The 14803-nt window shown below is 38.2% G+C and overlaps 2 protein-coding genes across 2 annotated transcripts; both read left to right on the top strand.

Moving 5' to 3' along the window:
- Positions 1-5692: 5692 nt before the first annotated feature.
- Positions 5693-8562, top strand: LOC117127386. The gene is made up of 4 exons (XM_033277539.1): positions 5693-6870; positions 6941-7484; positions 7561-7660; positions 7727-8562. Exons 1-4 carry the CDS (start codon positions 5826-5828, stop codon positions 8405-8407), a joined length of 2370 nt encoding a protein of 789 aa, XP_033133430.1. The 5' UTR covers positions 5693-5825; the 3' UTR covers positions 8408-8562.
- A 2706-nt stretch (positions 8563-11268) lies between these two features.
- LOC103834221 (peptide methionine sulfoxide reductase B9) lies at positions 11269-14439 on the top strand. The gene is made up of 3 exons (XM_009110283.2): positions 11269-13343; positions 13591-13747; positions 13863-14439. The coding sequence occupies exons 1-3, from the start codon at positions 13225-13227 to the stop codon at positions 14019-14021; spliced, it is 435 nt and encodes a 144-aa protein (XP_009108531.1). The 5' UTR covers positions 11269-13224; the 3' UTR covers positions 14022-14439.
- Positions 14440-14803: the final 364 nt, after the last annotated feature.

Below are 14803 nucleotides of genomic sequence, written 5' to 3'. Positions count from 1 at the left end.
ACTTCCATAATCATCTCACGTGCACGCGCTAGAAAGGAGAAAACGGGAAAAGTTGGGCTCTAATTGTCCCATCCGTTTGGTGTTACTGTAGCATGGAATATTCTTCTTTTTTTGTCTCTTATGAATATTCAGCTAATTCACCCTAGTTTAAATGATCACAAATACTTCTTTTTGGAACGCAAAATGATCACAAGAACAAAATACAAAATTTGAGATATATCCCCAATTGTGCTGATTCATTCACATGCCGATAATATTTTACGCATGGTCTATTTACAGAAGACCGTTTGCCCTGAATTAGTTTAAAAAAGGGAACCGAACATGCTATGAAATTGATTCTACCACTGATAAAATAACGAGTAAAATGGTAAAATAAGACACATTCAATTTTCAATTTTCCCAATAAGATTTTTTTTTTTTTTTTGTCTTTTTGTCTATATTGGACACGTTTTGCCGCTTATAAACAAAAATAGTTTTGATGTATATTAGAAACATAAGTAATAATATATTTTTTGTCAGCACATAAGTAATAATATTTGTATGGTCTTTTTCTCATAAGTAATAATATTTGTATGGTCATTCAATGTGTTTTACTATGATATATATATGTAGGCCTGGGCGTTCAGTGGTCCGTTCAGTTTCGGTCCGGATGATTAGGATTTTTGGATTTTTGGTATTATGATCATAAGTACTATTCGGCTTTTACCAATTATCAGATCAAGTTCGGTTCGGTTCTTTCCGGGTTCGGTTCGGATCGGATTTAACTAATGTTTAAAATCGTACAAAAATATATTTTTAAAAATCTCGAAAATTGACCATAAATCCGGGTTCAATCCCTCCTAAACCCCATTTTACAGTTCAGTTTTTTTTCTTAAGCTATATATTGAACCCCCTTAAAACTAATGCTGGGTCCGCCACTGTTACGAACCATGGTCTCCTGACGACGCTCTGAGCACGGAGATTCTCAGCACGAACCCAAAAGAGACTGATAACATTAATCCTTAGCAAGAACTCAGCATAAACCAACAAAGCATCATGAAGCAAACCCAATGAATTCCTAGAGCAGTGCATACCTTTATCCGTGCAATAGCTCGCCCGACACAAAACTAAAAGACACTAGAAAGCAGGCTGAAGAATCAACAGCAACACATCACTAATGCAGCTCTGTCAAGCACAAGGTCGATCAAAACACAGCCACTGGAGGAGTCAAGTGACACAATCTAGAGATGGAATACTGGGTTTCACACAGGGATCCACCAAGACACAAACAAACCATAGAAAAAAATGGAAAGTCGAAGCCTCGCTGTGTGCCCATTATGAGAACCAGAATCAAGACTGACCCAACAATATTCTAGTCAAGACGAAGACAAACCGCAAGCTAAGGCAAAGATAGATTAAACCCAAACTAAACCAATCACGATATCAATTCATAGGGAGAGCAGAGGAAGTGCAGTGTGACCGGAGAAGGTAAAGACGAAGCAGATGGAACGCAGAAGCAGCCACAGCCATATATGACTTTATGACACCGCCAAGCACCAGAGATGCACACGACATTTCCAAGACAAGAAGACCGACACCCGTCGACCATTCAGACCTTGAGGCGCGCTGACGCGGCAAGACCAATGCCAAAACTCTTTGAGAGATGACATAATGAAACTCCTCCGACGATGCACCAAGCAGAGGAGTATCTCAAACGCCACCGCTCGACCTCGCCGGAGCCACAACTAACGGGATAAATCAAAATTAGGATCTAAGATTGAAAACTGAGGTATAAACGACCTCAAACCCTAATAATCGGCTGGCTGATTTACATTATTCGAGGAAGCCATGCCGGAATTGTAACGGCCCGGTTCCTAGCCCATAAATTTCTTTAGGAATATGGGCTTCTCTACGGCCCATTTGGCAAAGACCTAGGGTTTTCCCTTCCTCTTTCCTATAAAAAGGAGATGCAGTCTCCCTTTTTGCCTCACCCAGAAATTGAAGCGAAGCTCTGCAGAGAATTCCCGGAGACCAGAAACCCTAGCCGTCGAGCTCTCTCCCCTTCTCTCCTGCGCCACCTCTTTCTCCTCTCTCTCTCTCTCCCGCGCGTCGCTCTCTCTCTCTCTCTCCTCGCCGTCACCCTCTCTCTCTCCTCGCCGTCGCACGCTCTCTCTCTCTCACTCTCGCCGGTGCCGTGTAGTGGTGGTGGTGACCAGATCTCAATCTCCTCTCCCTTGCCTCTTGTTCCAGATCCAGATCTAGGCTAAGGTGGAGTGTCTCGAACCCAACCTTCTCTCATGATTCTGTATACTCCTTTATGTTGGAGTTAGGTTGTTTAGACCCTGTTTGAGAGTTAGGTTGATAGAACATGATAATTGCTAGGATGATAGATGAATGGATCATGATGCATAAGAACCCTCATAATGATAAATGGGACTTGATGAACTGAATTGAGTTGTGGTAGTGATGATTGATTGGTGAATGATGCTTGTATGTTTGGATGTGTAGTCCCATGTGTTGTTGTGATTAAAGCTAGGGTGCTAGAGAGAAATGAATGCAAAGTTATATAGATGAGCATTGATTGTTAATGTTATTGTAAGTAGAATTTGAGTGCGATGTGTATTGTGTGTGACACCGATAACGGGTGGCGTCTAGTGGATGAGTCCAAGTACAAGTCTAAATGAAAAGGGAAAGTAAATGAAAATGAGAAGGGATAAGTGAAAGTGATAAGTATGTGAAAGGATAAGTGAAAGTATACAAGAATAATGATAAGGTTAAGCATGGGTGGGAAAGCATATAGAGTCTAAGGAAAGTATGTGTGGCAGTAGTTCACGCTAGGTATCCATAGGAGATGTGGCCAATCCACAAGAATATGGAAGCACCCATAGGAGATGTGGCCAATCCACAAGAATATGGGGTAGAAGCCTAGTTGGGCTACCCACTGATGATAAGGACGTATTGAAGGACGTGCATTGTAGGGTCTTTAGCTCATGGTCGGGTAACGGGGAGTTAAAGGTGTCATAAGATGAGTCGGTCAAGTCTAGGATTTGACGTGTGTGGCAATGAGTGAGATCATTGTATTGATTGATCACTAGGTTGTTAGAAATGTATGGAATTAAATGTGGAAATTACAGATGACGATATGAACTGATAAACATGCATTAACTGATTGTAGTGGCTAGTCAGTCATAGTTCCCGCATAGAGTAGTATAGAGTGTCATGCGGGCAGGCTGGTCTAGAGCCACTTGACTGAGTAATTTGTTGCTCACTCCTCCATTTCCATTTTCCTGTGCGCAGGACTGTAAGTAGAAGTATATGGATGTGGGTGTGACGGTATTTCAAAGAAGGTTATGCGCCCGTTGACTCTCGAAACCAGTAACGGGACACGTAGGGTTGTCTAAATGAGTAGACACGTGTCCATAACGCCCCTTCGATAACCCCGGTCGGACGCCGGGGGATCGGGCTGTTACAGGAATGCCAAAAGCAAGAGTCCCTTGTTAGCAGTGGGCCCCATGAGCATGACACCGGGGAAGTAAGGTCGTGAGAGATCCAGAGCATAAGGCAGAGTGGACAAGTGGAGGAAGAGAGAAATAGAGAGCAAAAGCCAAAAGAGGAAATGGAGAAGAGAGACGTTTTTAATGTCAGTGCACCGAACACTGGAGCAAAAGAAAACATGTATAAACATGTATGCAACTTTTGTTTATGAGAGAAAACAAAATTAAACACTACAAGAAAACGTAGCAGTAACAACGGCATTTTACGAGGAAATTATTTCCTCGTAAATTTACATTAGCTTTACAACGCAATTACGACGCGACATGACTTCGTCGTAAACTCGATGGTAATTTACGACGAAATGTATTCGTCGTAAAGTTAATGTAAGTTTACGACGAAAGTACGTGGAATGCAAAATAGTTGTAAACGTTACATCGACATTACAACGAATCATGTTACCGTTACATAAAGGTGAAAACGTGTATTGAAAGTGCTTTAACTTACCTAAGTTCGTTGTAAACGCGTTGTAAATTTTCCATGTAAAATCCATGTAAAACTTACCATATTTCTCTATATATATGTCATTTCCCACAACTCTCTTCCTCACAACACACAACTCTCTTCCTCACAACACACAACTCTCTTCTTCTCGAACCACCAATTACTATTTCGAAGATAACGATAACGAACATGAGTCATTCGTCTGTCTGCCAATTCAGTAGAGCGATAAGGAGAAAATGGAGGGAAGTGAAGTTGGTTTATACTTGAGTGAAACCTCCGACCATCGTCAAAGGTTCCTCTCAAGTACAAACCAGCTGCACTTCCGTCCACTTTCTCCTTGTCGTTCCACTGAATTGGCAGACAGACGAACGACACAGGTTCCTTATCGTTGTTTTAGAAATAGTAATTGGTGGGGTAACAACGCAATTACGACGAAACCAAATTTCGTCGTAAACGCCATGTAATATTACGACGTAAGTACGTCGAAAATGAAATTTTACATCGATATTACAACGAATCATGTTACCGTTATATTTAGGTGAAAAACTTATCGAGTTTCGTTGTAAAGTCGTTGTAAAAAAACTATGTAAAATCCATGTAAACTTTCCCTTGTAAAATCGTTGTTATATTTCAACTACCCAACTCGAAAATTTCTCTATATATATGTCATTTCCCACAACTCTCTTCCTCACAACACACAACTCTCTTCCTCACAAGACACAAACGGAAAAAAAAAAAATTTAAAAAAAAATAGTAGAAAAAATGGTCGGTGGCGGTAGTATTTACGAGTTACGAAGTTGGATGTATTTGCACAAAGATTCCGACGGGAGAGTGACGAATGCATTTCTGAACGGGCTAGAGACATTCATGCACCAGGCGGGCTGTACACCGATCACGCAGGAAAGCGGTAAGATGTTCTGCCCCTGTTCAAAATGCAAAAATTCGAAATTTGCACGTAGTGAAACTGTATGGAATCATTTAGTAAACAGAGGATTTACACCACATATTACATTTGGTATCAACATGGAGAGGGTTATGGGGGAAATGAAGCTAGTAGTAGTAATGCTAATTTTGAGGATGCTCATCATAATGAAGAACCGAATCATGTGCATAATGAATATAATTATCATCAAGAGGAGCAGATGGTAGATCATGATAGGGTTCAAGATATGATTAGTGATGCATTTTTAGAAACAACTACAACAATAGCAGATGGAACTGGAAATGTAGAAGAACCTAATTTGGATGCAAAAAGATTTTATGAAATGCTAGATGCTGCAAATCAACCAATCTACACTGGTTGTAGAGAAGGTCTCTCTAAATTGTCTCTAGCAGCTAGGATGATGAATATTAAAACGGATCATAATTTACCTGAGAATTGCATGGATGCATGGGCGGAGTTGTTTAAAGAGTATTTGCCAGAAGACAACGTGTCTGCTGAATCTTATTATGAGATTCAGAAATTGGTTTATAGTCTTGGGTTACCCTCGGAGATGATTGATGTTTGCATCGACAACTGCATGATCTACTGGAAGGAAGATGACAAGTTAGAAGAGTGTCGATTCTGCAAAAAACCACGATTCAAACCGCAAGGCCGTGGGAGGAATAGGGTACCGTACCAAAGGATGTGGTACCTACCAATTACAGACAGATTGAAAAGATTATATCAATCTGAGAGGACTGCTGCGTCGATGAGGTGGCATGCCGAACATGTCCAGAGAGATGGTGAGGTTGCACATCCATCAGACGCAAGAGCGTGGAAACATTTCAACAAGGTACACGGAGATTTTGCTACAAATATTCGGAATGTCTATCTTGGGTTATGCACCGATGGATTTAGTCCATTTGGAATGTCTGGTAGACAATATTCTTTGTGGCCAGTCATTCTTACGCCGTATAATTTACCGCCGGATATGTGCATGGAACAAGAATTTCTATTTTTGACCATATTAATCCCAGGGCCGAAGCATCCAAAACGGTCTCTTGATGTTTTTCTTCAACCGTTGATAGAAGAGCTAAAGCAATTGTGGTCAGAAGGGGTGAGGACGTACGATTGTTCCTTGAAAACCAATTTTACGATGCGAGCAGTTCTGATGTGGACGATAAGTGATTTCCCTGCTTATGGGATGTTGTCTGGCTGGACAACACATGGAAGATTATCTTGTCCGTATTGTCTTGGATCCACGGATGCTTTTCAACTGAAGAATGGTAGGAAGAGTTGTTGGTTTGATTGTCATCGTCGGTTTCTTCCACTTGCCCATCCGTACAGAAGAAACAAGACATTGTTTCGACACAAAAAAATTGTCAGAGACAGTCCTCCTCCATATCTCACCGGCCAGCAGATCGAAGCGGACATTGATTATTACGGAGCTCAGGAAACAGTTAAGGTTGGAGGAAATTGGCATGTTCCTGGAAATATGCCTGATGGGTATGGTGTATCTCACAATTGGCATAAGAAGAGTATATTTTGGGAGCTACCGTATTGGAAGGATCTTCTCTTACGCCACAATCTGGATGTCATGCATATCGAGAAGAACTTTTTTGAGAACATCATGAATACATTACTTAACGTCCCTGGGAAGACAAAAGATAACAAAAAGTCAAGGATGGACTTACCTGATATTTGCTCAAGAAGTGAGTTACATATCAAGAGCAATGGAAACGTTCCTGTTCCCATCTTCCGGTTGTCATCAGCAGCGAAAACAACCTTGTTTGACTGGGTTGCATCGGAAGTTAAGTTTCCTGATGGTTATGTTTCAAATATGTCAAGATGTATTGAACGAGGTCAAAAGTTCTCCGGAATGAAAAGTCATGATTGTCATGTGTTTATGCAACGACTGCTTCCATTTGCTTTTGCCGAGCTCCTTCCAGCAAATGTCCACGAAGCACTTGCAGGTAATTATAAATTTATATATATACCTATGTTACGAAATGTTATTAATTTGATTCCTTTTAAAATATACAGCCATCGGAGCATTTTTCAGAGATCTTAGCACACGTACGTTCAAAGAAGAAGTCATCGAACAACTTCATCAGAACATTCCGATCATATTGTGCAACCTGGAGAAGATATTTCCTCCTTCATTTTTTGACGTCATGGAGCATCTAGTTGTCCACCTACCGTATGAAGCATTGCTTCGTGGACCTGTTCACAACGGATGGATGTATCCGTATGAGCGACAGATGAAACATTTGAAGGGGAAAGCAAGAAATCTTGCAAAGGTAGAAGGTTCAATAGTTGCAGGGAGTTTGACAGCCGAAACATCTAACTTCACATCATACTACTTTGCTCCAACTGTTCGTACGAGAAAAAGAGTTCCTAGAAGATATGATGATGGTGGAGTACCGACATCATATCCAATTGATGGTGTTCCTGACATTTTCTGCGAAATTGGACGGTTTGGTGGTAAAACGAAAGAAGTATGGTGGTCATGTGAAGAAGATAAACATAGTGCCCACACTTATATTCTGCTCAACTGCGAGGATGCAATGACCCGTTACTTTGAAAGGTAAATTTTTTTGTGAATGTTAATTATATGAATTGAAGTTAATTATGTATGATTTGATTATTTGTTCAATTTGCAGGATGTTTGTATCTCAAGTTGAAGAAGCAATACCAGGAATATCTGCAACTGATGTGGATACACGTAAAGATAAGCACTTTGTCAAGTGGTTAAAATCACAGGTAATATATCTCATACTATTATATTAATTAAGTAAGTGTTTAAGAATATATATATGTTTTTTGCAGGTTGATTATGACGATCCTTATTATCCCGTATGGTTTCATGAATTGGTTCAAGGTCCAGTTGCAAAGGTCACCACATCACCTATGTATTTCACACGAGGATTTACCTTTCACACATACGAGTATGGGAGACATCGGGCAACGAGTAACTACGGAATATGTGTGAAAGGTGAAACAGACTTTTACGGGATATTGCAGGAGATTATTGAAGTGGAATTTCCGGGGTTATTGAAGCTAAAATGCGTCCTCTTCAAATGTGAATGGTTCGATCCTGTTGTGAACCGAGGGATTCGGTATAACAAATTTGGTGTTGTGGATGTCAATTTTGGGAGAAGATACAACAAATTTGAGCCTTTCATTTTAGCTTCACAAGCCGAGCAAGTTAGCTTCCTTCCTTATCCTCGGCTTCGAACTTCCGGGATAAACTGGGTAACTGCTATCAAAGTTACACCTCGTGGACGCATTGTCGTTGGAGAAGAACCGCCCTTGCAAGAAGAAGACGCTATCACTGAAGTTGAGGTACCAGAACAACCAACTGATGAAATCCTTTTGATCGACCCGCAAAACTTTCAATATGAAGATATTCCCGAAGATGCGACAGATGAAGCACGTGAAGACGAGTTCGAGAGAAGCGACGATGATGATTGTAATGATAGTGATGAGAACGAAAACGATTTAGAGTGATGTAATATATGTATCAAATGTTGGATTTCTCTATTGTAACATTTTCTAAAAGAAAGAGTAAGAAGTAGTATGATATAAGATATGATGTTAGATGATATGTCACTTTGGGGTTTAGGGATTTCATTCTCGGTGTTTAGGGTTAAGCGTCGTAATTTCGTCGTAAATGGAAAAACGCGGGCCTGGTAATTTCGTCGTAACTCGAAAAACACGGGCCTGGTAATTTCGTCGTAAATTAAAAAACACGGGCCTGGTAAATTCGTCGTAAATGGAAAAACGCGGGCCTGGTAATTTCGTCGTAAATTTACGTCGATTTTACGACGAATCCTAATCTATATAAGGGGACGCCGAGAGCGAGGCTGCCTCGCTCATTCCTCCCAAATTCCTTTGCTCTCTCTAAGGTAAACTCTCTCTCTCTCTCTCTTTTTTTTTTTTTAAATTAGTTTAGGTGATTAGTTAGGTAACGGAATTAGTTTAGGTGATTAGTTAGGTAATTAGTTTAGGTGATTAGTTAGGTAACGGAATAATATTTTTATTATGTCGTAACTGATAAAATTTATTTTAATTTTTTTTAGATGGCTCCTAGAAGAAAATCCAGAGCACCTAGTTATAGAGATTTGTTTGGCGACGATGGTTCCGGTACATCTTCTTCCGGTCCATCGTCTTCTGGTCCATCATCCTCCACCGCAGTTCCAGACTCTCAGCCTTCTCAGAGAGTTGCTTGGAGTCCTCCTCCACCGCAGATGCCTCCACCGCAAATGCCTCCACCGCATATGCCTCCACCTCCTCCTCCAGCGGCTGCACCTGAGCCTGTCCCAGAAGGTGCAGTTCATCCGGATTTGCGTGTGCCTTCATATGCCCCATTCGCGAGATATACGGTAGAGGATTTGCTTGCCCAGCCCGGACGAGAGGGTTTGGATGTTCTAGACCCCGATAGACCCCGAGGAACTTATTGGTAAGTTATTAATTTTTATTACATAAAAATTTAAAATATTTTTATTTTCTAACGGTTAAATTGTTTTCCTTTCAGGTTTGGGGCTAATAACCGTGTTGGCCGGAGCGTTTCGAAAACGATTAAGGGTTACTACGACGGGGCATATCCGAACTGGAGCAAGACTCCAAATCACGTTAAGATCACGTGGTTTAAAATGTTTGCGGTAAGATTTTTAAATTTAATTAAATTTTAACTTTTAAATATGTATATATTTTTTAAATATTATTATTAATTGTAATTTTTTCAAATTTTTTGTGTTTCAGCAAAAGTGGCATTGGTCTTTGGGAATCACCGAGATGGTGAAGGCGGAATTCGTTGCAAAAGCAAAGATCCGCCTCTGCAACACAGTCTCCGATTGGAAGGACAAGTGGGAGCTCGACGGGTATGAGGGAAAGCCCACTGAGCTCACGACGGATGTGTGGGATGGCCTCATCGCCTATTGGAAGCACCCGTCTTCGATCAAAAAGGCCAATTCGTGCTCGGCTTCTCGAAGAACGAAGGATAAAGATGGTAATTTGCCCATGCTTCACAGAACCGGCCAAAAACCACATGCAGGCATCCGTCTAGACGTTGTAAGTTTTGTTTTTAAATATTTATTTTAAAATATTCAATTAATATAACTTTTAATATTTTTTTTTTGTAGTTGGAGAAGACGGGAGTCTTACCATCTCTGTCTGACCTATTCAAGATGACTCACGCCACATCCGACGGAGTTTTTGTGGATCCTGCATCAGAGAAACTCGCTCAAGCAGTGGCTACTCGGATTGAAGAACGGGAGACGCAACTAACTCAGGAGTCTCCCGATGGATTACCCGTCACATTGTCCACCGAAGAAGCCGACCGAATCTTCGAAGAGGTAGTACAACTAAAATTTTTTTTTTCATTATTTTTAATAACTATATTAATATATGTTTTAATTTTATAGCTGGCTCCTAGAAAGAAGGGCCGAATAGTCGGTATAGGCTCCGTTAACCAAGTTGCAAGGGCAACTTCGTCATACACTTCGAGACGGGATGAAGAGACTTCTCAGATGAAAGCTCGAATGGATAGCCAGCAGGTTCGTTTAGACTCTCTTGAGGATTTGCTAGACGTGATGGCCGTGGGAAACCCGGTTATGCAGAGAATGTTGAGTCAGAGACGAGCCGCTCTTGGGTTGCCAGTACGAGATCCCCAAGAGTCCGATCCAACCCGTCAACAGCCGAGCAACCCCACCGACTACTTCGATGATATGTAGTTTTTTTAATATTTTCGGTTTGTATTATGAATTTAAATATTATGACTTTTAAATGCTTTTTTATAAATGTTTTTTATTTTCATATTTCGTTTTAAAATTAAAATTATTTAAAATTCAGAATTTTAAATAAATTCAAATTTATATATATATATATTTGAGGTTAAAAATAATATTCAAAATATATTATAAAACGAAACGTCGATGTAGGCTCGACGTAAACATTTACAACTGATTACCGTCGAAAATAATTACGAGTCTTTTACATCGAAGATTTTACGTGGTCTTTACATCGAAATGTTACGTGGAGTTTACATCGAAATATTTACGAGGGTGTTACAACGAAAATGTTTACGTGTGCTTTACATCGAATCCATTACGTGGAGTTTACCACGAAATTTTACGTGTCGTTTACGACGAATCTCTGCCCTGCGCTTTACGAGGAATATATTTCGTCGTAAACTTAACAAGTCATTTACGACGAAACGTCGGTTACGACGGGCGTTTTACGACGAAACGTGTTTCGCGGTTCATTCGTCGTAACACCCCGTTTACGACGAAGTTACAACGTATATTGCCCTCGTAAAAAATATGTTTTCTTGTAATGAAAGAGAGAAAAATCTGTTCCGAATTCTTTTTATAAGCTCGAAAATATGTTAGACGTTATAAGTAATTAAATGGAATTATATACAATAAAAGTTCATGCATACTGAAAACAGAGCTAAATATTAAAAAGTTCAAAAATAATAAGAACACTATGTGATAATCCGCGTAAGGCGCAGAGTGAAATATCTAAAATAGTTACTTGTTTGCATTTTAAAATTAAATATGTATTTGCAATTTTTTATTTTTTCTCTCTCTATGTATAAGAATATTTTTAAAATTTAGTAAAACATAGCAAGGACACGAATTTTGTAGTTTACTCGTGTATATAATAGAATTTGTTTGTTTGTAGTGAATGCAATTTTAGTATTGAACATATATATAATAATTAAAATATTAGGTTAGATTTCTATAACTATGGGGTGATTGGTTGGGTTGTAACAAGTGACTTTAGCTTTAATTTTTATCTACAGTTTTAAAAACCATCAATCATGCTTTATATTAGTTTTTAAAACTACAACAAAAAAATTAAAGTTACAGCCAAAAAACAGAAAAACTAGTTATAAAAATCTTATTTTCTAAAGTCCCATATTTTATACTATAGAAAATTTTAAAGTTATATCTCTTAAAGCTAAATCAAAAAATTCTACACACTAATTTTAAAGTAAATTTTCTACAGTTACAGCTCAACTAATTTTAGAGTTAGATATAAAGTATAGAAGAATTTTATTTTATATTATTATGGTTTGTGGCTAATTTGGGTCATTTTTATCTAGACAATTATATCTAAATAAAATATTCATAAATAAGTAGAATTTATAATGTATTTCCTATATTTATAAGTTACAATTCACAACATTACTTTTTGTCATCGGTTCGCGTCAATTAGTTACTAAAATTTAGTCTCTCTATCGTATCAAATTGAAACTCTGTCTTCCAGTCACCAATTTGTTACAGTTGCAACCGTAAACTTAGTCACAATTATGTCACGGTCGTTACTTAATATAGTTTTGTCACAGTTATGTCACTAATTGTGACAAAAAATTGTTACGCCACAATTCGTCACAATATTGTGACAAACTAGCTACTAATATGTGACATAAAACTTTAGAAACAAAATCGTTTGTAATATGTCACAAATTTGTTACGGTTAACTCTAGTCATAAAATTTCGTCAAAATTACGGGTAACTTCGAATTCAGCTATTCTGTACTATTTCCACGTCACTAATTAATCAGAGTTCAGTATAATCAGAAGAAATAATGGTGTATCTAGCGTTGTAAAAAACAAAATTAATGATCTATCTAGTTATAAAAGGGAAAATAATGTATTATATTATGATTGGAGCGTTCACGTGATTCATGCAACAAGGACTGCGATCAACTGTATATTACTGATTAAAGTCTACAAATGTTTAATGTTTTGCATGAATAAAATATATGAATTAACTAAACTAGCTACGAGAATCCAAACACAATTTTTAAACTACTCAAAGAAACGAATTAACTATCTAGTCCATCAAGTAGTTAACAAAATTAATGACTATGAATTTGAATAAATTTGTAATAGTATATCATGCAAAATTACTATTCATCTTCTTACTGTTCATTTGCTAAATGTGGTTTGTTTACCAGAAAATCAAAAAGTGGTAAGACTTCGATCAAGCATTTTATGCCTGCGTGCACCTAGCATTTTGAACAGTAGTTTTGATTTTAACTAGTTTACTTAATATTCTAGTTCCTTTCTGTCAGTTAGATCTATCTACCTATACGTATGAGTTGTGACCTAGTTGTTTTATGTTATCTTTTCTTAGCTGTTTATTTTTAGGAATATTCTAGTCTCTTTTGGACCCAGAATAAGAAAATATTTTCTGTATATATACCCCCAACCCCGTTGTTGTTCTTCTACTCACTCACAAATCAATTCTTCATTTTCTCAGAAGACATCAGAACACAAGACCATCTCTCTGTCGCCTTAAAAGCCTCTTCTTACCATGGCAACGACAGCAACATCGGCGGCTCCATCACCTGGATCTGTTCAGAAACACGATGAGGAGTGGCGTGCGGTTCTGTCTCCTGAACAATTTAGAGTTCTCAGGGAAAAGGGAACAGAGTAAGCAAGCTCTACAAATTTTTAGCTGAAGTTATATTTTCATTGCATGTTTTTTAAAAACTACTATGATTACCATAATGTTCTAGTGGTCTCGGTACTAGTCTGAGTTTTGATCCAAGACTTATCAGACGAACAAATAGTCACTAGCTATACCATGTTATTAATTAGGTGTCCGGCTCAATAATACTACCAAGTATTATTTTTTTCTGAGACGGTCCCTCCTGTTAATGTAATGATTTTGATTTAGAGCCCGATTCAAAGGAGAATATACAAAACTGTTCGAGGAAGGAACCTATGCGTGTGCTGGCTGTGCGACTCCTCTTTATAAGTCCACCACCAAGTTCGACTCTGGTTGTGGTTGGCCTGCCTTCTTCGACGCTATTCCCGGTGCCATTATACAAACTGTATGTAACTTATTAATTAATATGGTCTTATGATTCTGCATCTATGTTGCATATATGTATAAAGAAGCTAGATCTGTTGATAACAAAAAAAAATATTTGCTTATATATCTATCAGCTGGAGCCAGATGGGAAAAGAGTTGAGATCACATGCGCAAAATGCGATGGACATTTAGGTCATGTTTTCAAAGGAGAAGGATTCCCCACGGCTACCGATGAGCGTCACTGCGTCAACAGTGTTTCTCTTAAGTTTAATTCTTCCGAAACTTCCTCCTAATAAATCGATATATATCCATTTATTGTTTGGACCAATTCTTCTCCTAGAAGAGAATAAAAAAATCGAGTCAAGTCGTTTAACGAACAACTTATGCAAGATGGAACAAAAAATGTGGGATTAGAAAGTCATAGCTTCAGGTATAAATATTGATGAATTCAGATGATCCGAGCAAGAAGAAAGAGCAACTAAGGGAACCCAAGAGAGCAGCGTAGAGAAGTTAATTAGTGTAATTTATCGTGTGTTGAGATTCAAGTCTTGTTCTTAGTTTTTTTACTCTAGTTTCTGTATTGTACCTAAACACAAGAGTGACCAAGTTAAAGTTTGTGTAATCCTTTGGTAATAAATTTTTGTGTCGTTAGTTTCTATCTTGTCTCAAATCTCATAAATTCTAAACATTAGTTTTGATTAGTTTTTACTTTTAATTGGCGCTTATGGTCCAACAGTGATTAACTTGGCAGCGAAACTCAATACGGTAAAGTGAAACTATTTGAGTTTGAATCTCAGCCATTGAAAAATTAAAATTTTGGTATTATGAGAGACAGCAGACCGACACATGAACCGAAAATGTAGACTGCTAACATGTGGCTAATCGGGATCCATTTCGGTGAAGATGAAGATACTTCTGTATAATTAAAAAAAAAGAAATTTGTAGTCACTAAAATTTAAATTAAATTAAATTTAAAACTTACTATATTAAATACATTTTTAGGTTTAACTTTCCCTTGCCGACACTAATGATGAATCTTTTTGGTTAAAACCAAATGGTAATACAATATTAATAT

Source organism: Brassica rapa, chromosome A08 (assembly GCF_000309985.2).
Source record: "Brassica rapa cultivar Chiifu-401-42 chromosome A08, CAAS_Brap_v3.01, whole genome shotgun sequence".
Classification (NCBI taxonomy): domain Eukaryota; kingdom Viridiplantae; phylum Streptophyta; class Magnoliopsida; order Brassicales; family Brassicaceae; genus Brassica; species Brassica rapa.
Note: the sequence above shows the minus strand (reverse complement) of the source record. Positions and strands in the feature narration are given on the sequence as shown.